The 15066-nt window shown below is 45.1% G+C and overlaps 1 protein-coding gene across 2 annotated transcripts; it reads left to right on the forward strand.

Moving 5' to 3' along the window:
* ZNF35 (zinc finger protein 35) lies at positions 1–12114 on the forward strand. Of its 2 annotated transcripts, none has more exons than XM_032648023.1 (4): positions 1–108; positions 2082–2397; positions 3407–3551; positions 5884–12114. In XM_032648023.1, exons 2-4 carry the CDS (start codon positions 2206–2208, stop codon positions 7134–7136), a joined length of 1590 nt encoding a protein of 529 aa, XP_032503914.1. In that variant the 5' UTR covers positions 1–108; positions 2082–2205; the 3' UTR covers positions 7137–12114. The 2 variants fall into 2 exon arrangements, with proteins under 2 accessions (XP_032503914.1, XP_032503913.1); XM_032648022.1 differs by having other exon boundaries at positions 2–108; positions 2085–2397.
* The last annotated feature ends 2952 nt before the right edge of the window (positions 12115–15066 follow it).

A 15066-nucleotide genomic window follows, 5' to 3' on the forward strand; every position in this document is an offset into this window, starting at 1 on the left:
CACTTCCTGTCCGCTCATTGTTCTCGCGCCGGTAGGCGCAGGGGTCGCGGCCGCTTGCCTTCTGCTCCAGAGCCTGCGAGCTCCGGCCGGGCTTCTTCTCCGCGCATGGTGAGCGGGGTTGGCGTGGCCTGGGCGCGAACGTCGGTGGTGAGGGAGGGGCCATCGCAGGGTCCGCTGGCCTCGTCCTCCCCTCGGGGATCCTAACCCTGTCTGTCCGGAGGTGGCTCCGCGCCCCGCCACCTCGGAAACTCGGCTCTCGCCTACTTATGGGGGCCTAGCACGCGGGAGATTGGACACGGACCGCCCAAGGGGCCAGGGTCGACCCCACAACAGGGCTGCGTGGGGCCTGGAGAAGGAGGAGATGCGTTGCCACGTTTGGAACTAGGGAAAGGACATTGAAAGGAAACCCTTGTTAGGAGACTTTGCTGTCTAGGGCTGGAGGCCGATTAGAGTTTGATCAGCAGTGTGATGACAATACTCAAAGTAGGCAATCTTGCGTATAGATAGGTGAAACGAGTGTTAAGGGCCTTCCTCCCTGGTAGAATTCAGCTAGTAATGGAAAGAATAATTCTCCAGAATTAAGATGTGTTGCAGGACTGAAAATATTGCATTATTGAAGAGATGCAGTGTATACAATAACTTGCCAGTACGTTAATGTAGGATAAAGTATGTGATCACTTCAGTAGCAGCAAAAAGGGACTTAATGAAATGTAGCACGTTTTTCCCTAATAAGACATCTAAAGGGGAATAGGAAAATTTCAGTTTCTTCATAATCAACTAAAATGGTAAGGTTATTTTACTCACAAATCAAAAAAACAATCTGTTGGCTTGGCTATGATACAGGGGTACTGTTAAGTTGGTGGTGGTATGATTTGGTGCAGTCCTTTTAGAAAGCAATTTGGGGAACTTCCCTGGTGGTCCAGTGGTTAAGATTCCTCGCTCCCAATGCAGGGACCCGGGTTGATCCCTGGTCAGGGAACTAGATCCTGCATGCTGCAACTAAAAGATGCGCATGTTGCAATGAAGACCCAGCGCAGCCAAATAAATATTTTAAAAAATAAAATAGAAAAAAAAAAAAGAAAGCAATTTGGCAATACATGTCACTCATAAAATCCTTCAATCAGCAATCCCACTATTGTAAAGGAATAACTCAGCAGCAGAAAAAAACTATTTGCATGAAAAGAATCTTAACAATTATTAAGAAAATAAACTGGAAACAAAAGTTCTTTTACTAAAGCAGTGGCTAATAAATAGGGGCTGGGGACTTCCCTGGTGGCGCAGTGGTTAGGGGGCCCGGGTTCGATCCCTGGTCAGGGAATTAGATTCCACATGCATGCCGCAACTAAGAGTTTTCATGACACAACTAAGGAATCAGTGAGTCACAACTAAGACCTGGCACAGCCAAATAAATAAATACTTTAAAATAAATAAATAGGGGCTGGTTAAGTAAATTATAATGTAGCTGTAACTTAGAGTACCATGGTAGAAGGAGGTGGTGCTATATGTACTTATATTGAAACATCTACCTAAGACTATTGTGAAACATAGAAATTGAGTTCAAAAAGCAAACAGTTCAGGTTGCAGTCTTTTGTTCATGCTTTTGTCCTTGGTGATTAAAAAAAACGAACCAAGCAAACGAAAAACTTTGGATTGTAATGTCCTTTCTTAAAAAGAAACCATAGTTCAGAAGTTTAAGTCATAATTGTCAGTATGGTTGGAGGTTTTTTCCTTAAAAGAAATATCTTAAATTCTTTAATAAACAGTGATTATCTCTTTGGAGATGAACCAGGGGTAATTTTTCTTAATCATTTTCTGTATTTTAAAAATTTTTACAATTAAAATATATTAACTTTATAATCAGAGGGAAAATCAATAAATATTATATAAAGGTGCTTGTAATGTGATTATTATGGGGATAAATTGCTTGTATACATTACAGCTCCTTCCATCCTCTTGAGGAGGAGAGCAGACCCTGTAGCGGTAGTGGCTGCTGCCTAGACACTGGTGAAATTGGCTTGTGGGCTTGGTGGCATCCAGGCAAACCTCTGCTCTACTGCTAACAGTGTTTTCTGATTTCTCAGTAGACATTACTCATCCTGGCCCCGGGAAGAAACTCAAGAAGCTTTTGAGACTTAAAGATTAGATGGGGCTTGACTTCTGCTGGGCAGCCCCCAGCTGTAGGAGTTCCCCTGCTGAGCAGAGAGGATGACTACAGAATTGAGAGAGGCCATGACCCTGGCCCCTTGGGGCCCAGTGACAGTGAAAAAGGAAGAGGAAGAGGAGGAAACCTTCGTGGGTCAGGCATCCAGCCAACAAGTGCATTCTGAAAACATCAAAGTCTGGGCTCCTGGGGAGTGTCCTCAGACAGGCTTCGATGTATCAGAACAGGAGGAAAAGGTAAACAATGGTCTGGGAGGAAGGAGGAAGGAGACAGCCAAAGATCTCAAGTGATTTCAGAGGGGACCCTATCCCTCTGCTCCCACATCTGTAGTCTTGTTGTCTGGTGAGGGCTCTGGCCTCTAGTCTTTTGCAATATAATTGAAACATTATATTATTCTATTGATGTGACACTTGGTACTTTCTATAAACCAGTGCTTCTCAAACTGTGCTACAGTTTGCAATTACCTGGGGAGCTTCTTATCAAATCATGATACCCATGCCATACCTCATGTCAGTTAAACCAGTATCTCTGGGGGATGGGACCCAGACCTCTGTATTTAAAAAAAAAAACTCTTCAGGTGATTCCTGCAGGATTTGATAACTCTAACCTGTACTTCTCAAACTTTAATATGCATAGGAATCACCAGGATGTGGGGGAGGGGATCTTGTTAAAATGCAGATTCTGATTCAGGAGGTCTGGGGTGTGGTCTGAGATTCTGCAGGTCTCACAATCTCCCAGGTGATGGTGATTCTGCTGATCTGCAGACCACGATTTGAGTTTGTGAGGCTGTATGTTTTCAAACACACACCTTTCCATCACTAGCCAAATGAGGCCTGAGGTTCCCCAAAGCCTCTCTGTAATAATATGATTAGAACCTTGCTTCTTTGATCTTTAGACCTTGGGAAAGTGTACTCTGGAGAATCTCCCCATATGCTCTCTTGTCTTGTGCTCTCACTGGCAAGTTAGGTTTGGGTGCTGAAGTGGACAATGAGATGAAATCAAAATGATCAGGAGGAAGGTAACAGGCTTGCTTCTCTGCCCACCCCACCTTGGGAATTAGGGAAGACTCTGGCTTCCTTTTCCTTTCTTTATCTTTAAATGTTTGGTATTTTTCTTTCTTTTTAAAAATTTTTTATTTTACGGTCTCCAAGAACGGGTGCTTATGTTCTCAACCTCAAAGCTATAATTGTACCATCTCCCAGTGACAGTCTCCTCATAAACCCACCTGTGCCTGCTTGTTTCTAGGGTCAGAACGTGTTCTGGGACATGGCTGTCGTCCTGAAACCAACACAGGAGGCGTCTGCTGCATCAACCCCTGGCAGCTCCTCATTACCAGAGACTCTGGCCAAGAGGGAGCTACTGGAGACTCATGGGAGCATGACCTGTCTAGGTGAGGTTCAACCTCAATTCGGAATCTGACCATTGAGGTTTCTCAAAATCTTTTCAGAGACTGGTGGTCTCGTCTCCTAACCTCAGCAACAGAGAGTATTGAGGTGTTGAAAGTGTCAGGGACAGCTGGACAGAGGAATACTGAAAGATGCCTATGCATTTGTCACAGGAAATGGCTTATTTTGCACACAGTCTCAAGACACCAGATAAACACAGGTGAACTCCAAATTTACCTTTTAATCACATTTATTGTTCAGCAAGTTTCATATTTATTCACCTGTGTAGACACGTGTCCTCTTCAGTATGCTTCGTGTTTATTGTAGCTTGGTGAGCCTGCAAGAGAAGCTGGCTAATGTAGGAAGGGTCACCTTTTGTGGTGATATTTTGAGGAAATGCCCTGGAGGTGTTCTGTTTTCATAGATCTTTGTGCAGATTCTAGAGGATTTTAAGCACTTGCGTCAGCCATGATGAAGTTTAAAGCTAGGTCTTCATGGAGGCTACTGATGGCTGGCTTATCACCTGGTTCTCTAAGCTGGGACTCAGGATGTGTCTGGCTAGCAGTGGCGGAAGCTTGCCTGTGAAGGAGTGACATGTAACTGTGGGTCAACAGTGTGGTAGCCATGAGTCCTGTGTTGTGGAAGCAATCCCTGGATGACTGCCAAGGCCCCTCTGGTACTCATATGCTATGGGTATAGGGCTGTGCCTGAATATCCTGAACCTATTCTCCTCCCTAGCCAATTACTCAGGCATTTGCAAACCAAGTCAGTTTCTTAAACCAGTGTTGTAGGGAAGGCTAGGCTTGCCACCTTTCATTTTCTTGTCTCTTCTTTAATTCCCCAAACTCTCAGCAGCTTCTGTTTCCCGCTTTCTGCTTTCTACTCCATTGTCTCTGGAGCGTTCCCCTCTGTATCACTTCTTTTCTGTTTCCTTGCTTTATCAGTCAGTCATTTGTAGTTTTAACTCCAGCAGCTGCCCCCATCCACCAGGAATGGCCACTGTTTTCTCTCTCTGCTATTCCTAGCCAGGACTCATCTTTCTGCGAGCCATTTCTGTTGTAACAGGTAATGGCGAGGGACTTCCCTGGTGGTCCAGCGGTTAAGACTCTGAGCTCCCAATGTAGGGGGCCCGGGTTCAAACCCTGGTCAGGGAACTAGATCCCACAGGCCACAAGTAAGCACCTGCATACCGCAACTAAAGACCCTGCACGCTGCAATGAAGATCCCACATGCCACAACTAAGACCTGGTGCAGCCAAATGAATAAATATTAAAAAAAAAAAAAATAGGTAATAGTGAGCTCACTGAGCTCTAGGAATTGAGAGGGAGTCACGAGTGTAGTTGCTGCCCTACCTCTGATAACTCTTTGACCTTGAGCAAACCCTTTCTCTTCTGGACGTCCATTTCCTATTCTATAAAGTGGGGTGCACTGATTCAGTAAATAAAGGATTCGTTGGGGGCCTGCTTCCTGGGTGCCGGCAGTGTGACAGGCGCTAGGGATATAGCAGTGAGTAAGAACAGCCTTGCCCTTTTTTAGCTTCCATACAAGTGAAGGAGAACAGTTTCATCTTGATCATAAAATTGTATAATATACATGAAAGTACTTTGGAAATTTTGAAGTTAATGTTTGTGAGTTTTATCTACAGTTTGGTATGTATTCATTAATATTGAATTTATTAAAGTTTATACATTTAAAGCCAAGTTTTTAAGCTTTTAAGCATAACTTATTTTTATGTCCTTTATACATCTAGAAAAATTCAGAATATTTCACAAACAAAAAATGTTTTTACATAAAAACCAGGAAAGGAAGGGTGGAGAGGCAGTAGGGGAAAGAGGTAACAGGGAGAAAGTAAGATAAGAAGGAAGAAAAGAAGATGTAATAGCAGTTTTAAACTGCAGGGAGAAGAGTGGAGTAGATTGAGAAATCAGAGCAGTAGTAATAGAAATAACCAGAAAAAGCCTTTCAGGGTGTTTTGTTGTTGTCGCATTCGGGGCTTTGCTGTATCCAGTGCTCAGGCATTCCCTTTCTCTGACATTGCCCTTCTTTCTGAATGACTGATGGCCTTAGCCTGGCAACCAAACTGGGCTGTCCTCCTTGCCCAGTAATGGTTTGTGCCTCACAACATCCCTGTCCCACCCACTCATCTTACTGGCTGGAGAGTTGCCCTGGCCTGTGCCAGTAGGATGTCTTTGGACATTAGATTCCCCTGTGCAGTTGCTGCATGACCTGCAGCTCACAGCTGAAGTCACACACTTCCTGACCGTTATGACTTGACTATCCTATTCTTTTTCTAGGCCAAAAAAATCTGACATTTATTTTTTCTGTTTGCTGTTTCAGGTGCTGAAACCAAGAACCCACAGTTATTGGTTCCAAAAACTGAGATATGTGATGAAGCAGAAAAACCTCTCATAATATCAGGAAGAATCCAGAAAGTTGACCCTCCAGGACCTGAATTAGGAGAAGGCTGTGAAAAAGGGAACATGTTAAAAAGGCAGAGAATAAAGACGGAAAAGAAAGATTTCAGACAAGTGACAGTGAAGGACTGTCACATACCTGAAAACTTCAAAGAAGAGGAAGACCAGAAGTGTCACAAATCTGAGGAGAGATATAGCCTTGGTTCTGGCTCTGTTAAAAATCAGAAAAGCCAGGCTGGGCAGAAACCTTTTACATGTAGCGTGTGTGGGAAAGGTTTTAGTCAGAGCGCAAACCTTGTAGTGCATCAGCGAATCCACACTGGAGAGAAACCCTTCGAATGTCACGAGTGTGGGAAGGCCTTCATTCAGAGCGCAAACCTTGTTGTGCATCAGCGAATCCACACTGGACAGAAACCGTATGTTTGTTCAAAGTGTGGGAAAGCCTTCACACAGAGTTCAAATCTGACTGTACATCAAAAAATCCACTCCTTAGAGAAAACCTTTAAGTGCAGTGAATGCGAGAAAGCCTTCAGTTACAGCTCACAACTTGCCCGGCACCAGAAAGTCCACATTACAGAAAAATGCTATGAATGTAACGAGTGTGGGAAAACATTTACTCGAAGCTCAAACCTCATTGTCCACCAGAGGATCCACACCGGGGAGAAGCCCTTTGCCTGTAATGACTGTGGCAAAGCCTTCACACAGAGTGCAAATCTTATCGTGCATCAGCGAAGCCATACTGGTGAGAAGCCATACGAGTGCAAAGAGTGCGGAAAAGCCTTCAGTTGTTTTTCACACCTTATCGTGCACCAGCGAATCCACACCGCGGAGAAACCTTACGACTGCAGCGAGTGCGGGAAGGCCTTCAGTCAACTCTCTTGCCTTATCGTGCACCAGAGGATTCACAGCGGGGACCTTCCGTATGTGTGTAACGAATGCGGGAAGGCCTTCACCTGCAGCTCGTACCTGCTGATTCATCAGAGGATCCATAATGGGGAGAAGCCATACACGTGCAGCGAGTGTGGCAAGGCCTTCCGGCAGAGGTCGAGCCTCACCGTGCACCAGAGAACCCACACCGGGGAGAAGCCCTACGAGTGTGCCAAGTGCGGCGCGGCTTTCATCTCCAACTCACACCTCATGCGCCACCACAGAACCCATCTCGTTGAGAGCACATAGAGGGACGAGGGAGACCTCCAGGCGCCAGTCAGAACCTCTGCCCCTGCCCCCCTCCCAAGTCAGACACCTCTTGGCTGTTTTCTCCTCCTTGGTGAAAAGAGGCCTGCTCTGTCCTTAAAAGTAATAGTTTTCAGGAGTGCAGTGCGAAACACAAGAGGGGCATTTCAGAGGCTAATTTAAAGAAAATGAAAACGAAGGCCTCAAGGCAAGGATTTTGTTTTTCACTTGGTGCCCCAAGTGGTCATGGTGTCTGAAGTGGAATGTGGCTTTCTTAGAAATGGATCATACAGAGCTCAGTGATAAAGATCCCTTTGGGGGAAAGGCATTTTTCACTTAACTTTGTTTTTGAAAACTCTGGTAATTTTTTGGGCAACAGGCAGGTTACTGGTGGAGGTCTGCCTGATGGAATTCCAGAGCATTGAACCTCGTTTTCTAATATTTTGGGTTAAGCAGCGACTCATTAAGGAAACCACTTGGGGTAGCAGTTCACCAACAACTCACCTATGAACATTTATAGGTTTTCCATTCCCTAGGTAATTAAAAAAAAACAAAAACACCCTACTAACCATCTACTGCTCCTAACATGGATGGAAGTAGGAAACATTCGTTTCCCTCATCATCTGTACCTCATGAACGTTGGTGTGGTAAAGCTCTGGGGACCTCTGACGAGAGTCTCTTCTGACCGTTTCCCAGTCTGCATGGCCAAGCAATTGAGGACTGATGGAGACAGCCACAGACACTGCTGGGCTGTGTCCCTTTGCTAAGGTCAACAGCTCTTCCCATAACTTAACCCCAGTTGCCATTGCATTGCGTTTGAGTGAGACGCTGCTAGCAGCCCCCTTTCCAGATAGAGGCATCAGAGAATAAAGCTTCCCTGGAGGTATGCCCGCTTTGTCTCTGCTCTCATTCTGCTCAGGCCCAAGCAGGGGGCTCAGTTGGGTGTCATTGTCACTTTCTGGATGGTCTTTAGAAGAAATAATGGAGCCCTTCTAATTCTGAGAGGAGCCAAGAGGGAAATGAAAAGAGAGGGAGGAAGCAGAGTGGGATTCCTAAGGTCTTCATTTGTTTTTTCTAGAAGTTCAAAGGTATTGGAATATGCACACTTTTAGAAGGATGAAGAAACTGGCTAAGGTAAGATACCTTTGTTACCATTGAGCCTTTACTCCCGAAAAACAATTTCTACAACTATGCAATAGGTAGAGTTATGTAATAATATTGCCTTGTATTTATATAGAACTTGATTCTTTGTCTGTGTACCTTCATGTGTAGAGTCATGATACCCGGCACTTACCTCATACTTTCAGATAGATCATTACCTTAATCCTTGTAACACTGAAAGAGGTGTTTGCCCCCTTTACCTGAGAGAGGTCATTTAACACAAGACCAAGTAACAAGTGACAGCCTGTATTCAGGCCCAGGTCCTAAATCCAGGCTTCCTCTGTTCTTCTATGTTTATCCCATGTCTCACCACCTGTAACCCCACCCAGATCTGTGGGAAAGCCTGAGAAAAGGGTATATAGAAAAGGTATATATATATATAGGTGAGGAAGCTGAGGTGACAGATTTGGGGGTTTGCCTTAGGCAGTGTGCCCAGCAAGCAGCAAATCTAAGGCTGGGGTTTGAGTCTCCTAATTTCTGGGTCTGTCTCCACTCCCACTCTCAGGAAGCAAGAGTGTTTATCATAAATGCTATACCTGGTGAAAGCAGTTGGGGGCACCTCTCGTGCATAAGTCCACGCATTTATTGTGTCATTTCTACAAGACTAAATATTAGTTAGCATAGCGTTTTGTAGTTTACAGAGCACTTTCACATACACAAGGCATACACAAGAAAGCTTATTAACTTCTTTTTTTTTCCCCCTTTAACCACAGTCTTTCATCAAAGCATGTGTGACAACTTCTCCCAGTTTCATTCTAAATCATATAGACACAAATACAAAAACATCAATACAGTTCAAAAGTAAGAATCAGAAATGCTCATGCGGGGCTTCCCTGGTGGTGCAGTGGTTGGGAGTCCGCCTGCCGGTGCAGGGGACACGGGTTCGTGCCCCGGTCCGGGAGGATCCCACATGCCGCGGAGCAGCTGGGCCCCGTGAGCCATGGCCGCTGAGCCTGCGCGTCCGGAGCCTGTGCTCCGCGATGGGAGAGGCCACAACAGTGAGAGCCCCGCGTACCGCAAAAAAAAAAAATTCTCATGCCCTCACAGACCCTGGTAGTGACTCTTTCTGTCCCCTGTCTGGGAGTGGAAAGACCCAAAGGTAACACCACATGTCTCCGCTGAGATTAGGAACAAGTTAGGTTTTTCCCCCTGCATGATCAGGAGGCTTAGAAGAGGGTGAGCAGGTTTGAAGATTTGGGGTAGATCCGTGACCCTGACCCACCAAGAGGCCAAAAGTGTGCTTTCCTGAAAGGTATCAGCTGGGATTTGTGACCATTAAGATGGTTAAACTGTTTGAGTCACATGTTGTATATTTATCCTCGTAAATGAATACTCAGTCATGACTGATTGTGATCTCCTGGCTAGAGATTTCTATTCATAGGGAGCTCAGAAGAGCTATCCAGACGATTGTGATATAAAGCCAGGTTTGGGAATCACTGACCCACCGTTTTACAGCAGTGGTTTTTAACCTTGGCTGCATGTTACAATCATCTAGGACACGTGAAATTTTTTCCATTTTAGGCCTCAGTATTTTTGAAAACTTAGAAGGGGAATGAGCCACTACAGACAAGTAAAACCTGCAGGTCACAAATGTGTGTGATCAAAGGTGGAGGCGAACTCCAATATAAGGATCTGGATGCGCATTGTTCTGTTTCAGCAAAACAGGACAGTAACTACGTTGCCTTCCGTGCCTCTGACAACCCTTGGCTGCTGGGACTCTGTGACCTAACTTCCTGTATTTGTATTTTAAGTGAATATACCAAACATTTTATTTACATGAGCAAACCAAGTTCTACGGAACATGCTTTTCTGTTCCTCATTCAACAAAATGACTTTTTACATTTTTGCTTATATTTCATCTCCAGGTCTGGGTTTCCACCCATCTGCACCCAGGTTCAGGACCCCCGATCCTACACAAATCCTGTGAGCCTAGTAGGTTACTAGACAGATCAGTTCCTTCCCCAACTCATAAAAACTTTCCCTCCCAATTAAATTCCAGCCCTCAAAATAAATTACCTCCCACTTTTTTCTACAGGGTTTCTGATAGGAGAGGAGTGACTACCCTTTGTTGTCAGATTTGGCTTAGGTTTTCCTTTTCCTTGGGGTCATCTCCCTTCTTTCTGGGCTGGTCTTGCCAGAAGTAGATGGGAACTCTGAAGCCCCATTTTCTTAAGTTGCCAAGAGCTATCAGTCTTACAGATCTCAGAGTCAGACCTAGTGATGAGCATTAAGGGTAGAGCCAAGAAGTCTGTTTTTACCCTCAAATGAGACCAACAGATGTATGTTACGTGGAGCACAGGGCTGAGAAGGTGAAATCATGTATAGGTGCTTTGGAGGCTCGGTGGGGAGAGATTCTTCATCAGCATGCGTACACACACACCCCTCTCAAACATAATTGGCTGTGAATTCCTCCAGGCTCAGGAAGCTAGTCCTTTCTCTATGCTCTAGATCGCCTCCCTCCCCTAGGTGGTCATCCCTCCCCCACTTCTGTCACTTCTCCCCTTGTGTGCCTAACCTTTCTGGGGTCACAGCCCCTTTGAGAATCTGATGGAGGTTGTGGACCCTCTTCAGGAGAAACTCGGATTGCACTCTCAGTTCTGTGCTTATTTGTGGAGGCATATAAATTCCCTGAGGCCAATCCGTGGAGCCTCCGGAGCCTCAAGTCACACCTGGGGATGCACTACATAATTGCCCTCACATGCTACAAAATGGTGGCTTTTTAAAAAATGAGGTCAGATTACGGAATCTCTGAGGATGTTGCCCAGATACATAACCTTTTCATTCTTGCTTCTCCTGGCTTCCCTCCCTCAGCAAATGGCATTATCCAGCACCCAGACTGGAAACCCAGGAGGCATTTCTGGCTTCCGATGTATCATGTGTTGATTACAAAAATCTTTATTATGCACTCTCTTTGTGGCAAACATGGTGCTAGGTCCTGGGTTGCCAAAGCAAACAAGGCCTACCATACCCCCTTTTCATGTCTCTCATGGGAAAGATGTCTGGATCCCTCAACATGATTTACTGAGCTCTTCCCAGCCTCATCGCTTCACTTCACACGCACCTTTACTGCAGCCTGGAGGCACGTGCTTGCTCTTCTCGTGCCTTTGCTCACACTGTCCTCGGTGCCTGTGATACCTCACCACCACACCCCACAGCCCCTGTCTGCTTGCCTAACATTTGGTTTCTTTTAAGATTTGGCTTAGGCCCATCTCTGGGAAACCTCTGAGTGCCCTATGGCCAAGAAGTATATTTAGAAGTATCGAAGAGCATGATATTTGTATCCAGAGTTTTACTTTATGCTTTAAAGTGAAAAAAGTCTGGATTCGAAATTGTGTATATAGTATAGTTCTCACATAATGTTATGTACACTGTATACTATGAGAAAGTATATAGATAAACATGAAGGAAATATAAGAAAATGTTATAAATGGTTGACTTGTTCAGAGCCATACAAATGGTAAATTGCAGAGCCTGGGCTCAAACCCAGGTCCTAGGGATAATGGAATTATGGGTGATTAAAAGTGTTTTTTTAAAGTAATTTCCATATTTTTTATAAGGAACAAAAATTTTATAATCAGGAAAAATAAATTATTTATTGTAACTACAAATTTAGTTTTATTGTATTAACTGTAAACAGTATCTCAATTCTCCATTTTGTAGAATGGGGGATGCACCCTGCTTCTGTCTCCTCCCCTTGTCCACCTCTCTGCCTCTGACAATGTCAAGTCTGATAATTCTTGAATTCTGTTCTGAAACCATAGTCTTTTATGCTTTGTTTATTGATTTGTTCTGAAAATTGAAATAAACAGCATGAATGTTATTATGACTGTGTAAATGTTGTTCACTGCAGACCTAAGTAGTTTATTGTGATTATATTTCCTTTTTGGAGCAGCATTTAATTTTTACCGAAGTTTCTTTCTTTTTCCCTTGTACTGGTTGCTTTTAACATATCCTCAGTTATTTTCAAATTCTCTGTCCAATTAGACACTCTTCTGAGTCCCCCTTTGTCCTGTATATATCCCTTCCAGAGACCTCCAGCCTTCTGCTCTAGTCTGTCCTTGACGTTCTTTTTTTTTTTTTAACCTTTTTTTGGCCATGCCCTGCAGCATGTGGGATGTGGAATCTTAGTTCCCCAACCAGGGATCGAACCCACACCCCCTGCAGTGGAAGCACGGAGTCTTAACCACTGGACCGCCGGGAAAGTCCCTGTTCTTCATGTTCTCTCTGCCTACTGTCCAGTTGTTACACTGGGCTCCATTGCATCCTAAAATCCACATTCTTCCTTTCTTCGTTTACATACTCATTTCACTGCAGCACGTCAAGTCACTTGCCAAGAAAGAGTATGTGGAAGGCAAAATTGTTGGGTGCTTATATATCTAAAACAACTGTCTCTGCCCTCACAGTTGATTGGTAGTTTGACTCTGGAATTCTAGATTGAAAAATTTCCCCCAAAGTTTGTAGGCATTGGCTTCCCTGACTTATAACATCCAATGTTGCTAATGAGATGCCTGATTCCATTCTGATTCTTATTTCTTTGACAATAAATAGAATTTACATTTTTGTGATCTGTTTCCCCACCCCTTTCAAGCTTTTAAAGTCTCCTGTTTATCCTTGATGTACTCAATTCCCTAACGTACTCTGAGATTTTTCAATCTAGCGACTCAGGTACTACTACTCTTGGACATTTTCTCATGTTATTTATGTGACAGTTCTCCGTTTCCATATTTTTTTTTCTATTTTCACTCTTTCTGGAATTCCTGTCAGTCAAATGTTGGACCTTCTGGATTGATCGTCAACTACTTTCTCTAGTATCTCCATTTCCTTGTGCCATTTTCTGGGAGAGTACCTTGATTATTTTTCAACCTTTCTAGTGAATTTTTTTATTTTTGGCAGTAGTTAATTTCTAAGAGTCTTGTTTTCAGTTTGTTCCTTTTTTGTAGCGTACTTTTCTCATTTAGAGATACCTCTCAAATCTGAGTATTGTAATTACAAGGATTTTCCGAAAAGTCTCTTCTGTCACATGAATTGTCTCACCATCTTCGTTCGCCTGCTCTGGGTCCTTTTTTCTCTTTATTTTGTTGACTGTCTTTGGAGACTTTCCTCAAATATGTTGTGATTCTTAGTGATACACACACAAATACATGGGTATATCTGTGTGGTGGGAAGGTGGGTAGTGGGATTGGCTCAGTAAAAGGCTTCCCTCTAGAGTGGTTGGTAATGAGCAAGCTGTTTCCCTGGTGACCTCTGAATGCCAGAATGCAGAGATCTTTTGGCTGGGGTGCTTACATTTTCTTAGCAAAAAATCCTCTGATGTTTTTGTCTGGGGTTTGGTGGCCATGTAGGTTCTTTCCTATCTTTTGCTTTTGCAAACAATGCCATGCTGAATATTCCGGCACACTGTCCTTGGTATGTGCACGACTTTGTCTGCAGGATATAAAGGGTAGGTACTTTTGATATTTTGATAGAAATTGCAAATGCAGTTCCCAGTACAGTATGTGTAGGAAAATGCTCACTTCCCTGACTCCTCTATAGAACTATTGTTTGTCTTTTCTGATCTGATAAATGAAAAATGCTCTCATGTTTTCATTTGCATTCAATTATGAGTGAAACTGAATATCATGTCTTGTGTTTAAAAGCCAGGTGTATTTCTTTTTTGTGTGAATTGCTTGCTCATGTCCTTAACAAGTTTTTCTGTTGGTTGTTGATCCTCTTAGGAATTTATTTCTACCAATTCTGTAGTAAAGAAGTTACTCTTTTCATCTGCTAGATGAGTTGCAAACATTTTCCCCAGTTTACAGTTAGTCCTTTTACTTTAGTTTTTGCTGTTCGGATATTTAGGATTTAATGTCAAATCAAAGACTTGCCCTCTTCAAGATTATACATTCTCCCGTGATGTCGCCTAGTCTTTGAGATAGGTCCGTTTGAAATCCATTTTGTAGTAAGGGCCGAGTTGGGTCCTGGCCCCGCAGCCCTCCCCTTTTCCTCGGAGTCCAGCAGGGGGAACTGGGCGGAAGCACCACGAAGACGGAGGCACCTCCCTGCTTCCTGAAGCTGCGGTGCAGCAGCCGGCAGCCGAGTGCTCCCACCCCGGCCGTTTCCCTGGGCCGTTCTCAGGTCGCCGAGGGTCCGCGGTCTCGGAGTGACAGGCTCGCGCCCGTAAGAGCCGGGAGTGGAGGCCCAGGGGAGGGGTAGCTGCCGGAGAAAGAAGGGATAGCCGGAAGGGGCGGGGTGGGCCAGCCTTGCTGGGGATGGAGGAGAGGGCGGATTCCGCAGTCCTGGGCGACGGAGAGAGAGGACGCGGCTGCAGTCCGGCGCTGGGGGGTGGGGCGGGGTGTGTATTGTGAAAGCGGAGGAGGGGCTGCAGCCTGAGGTCAGCTTAAGGGGAGGAGGAAGGCTGCCACGGGGGTGGGGAGTGGGGGCAGTGGGCGTGGGGCCGGGACCCGCGCGGGGAGAATAAGCGGTGGGGATGGGCAAGAGCAGAGACGTGGAGGAGAGAGTGCCGGGGCGGGGAAAGGGGTCGGACAGGGTGGGAGGGCGAGGGGCAGGGCGTTGGAAGAGGAGGGGCTCATACCAGCTCAAGGGCGGGTTCCTCCGAGACCCTGGGATACCGGTCCTGCTGAGCTTGTTTCGCTGGCCTCCGGCTGGCGGACACGAAGGAGGCGTGCCGCTGCGGACGGGATTATTTTCCCAAACCTCTGGTTGGGGAAGAGAGCATTCTAGACTGGCCCTGCCCCTCACTTACCTCCAACCCAGGACAAATCCCTAACGTCTC

Source organism: Phocoena sinus, chromosome 11 (assembly GCF_008692025.1).
Source record: "Phocoena sinus isolate mPhoSin1 chromosome 11, mPhoSin1.pri, whole genome shotgun sequence".
Classification (NCBI taxonomy): domain Eukaryota; kingdom Metazoa; phylum Chordata; class Mammalia; order Artiodactyla; family Phocoenidae; genus Phocoena; species Phocoena sinus.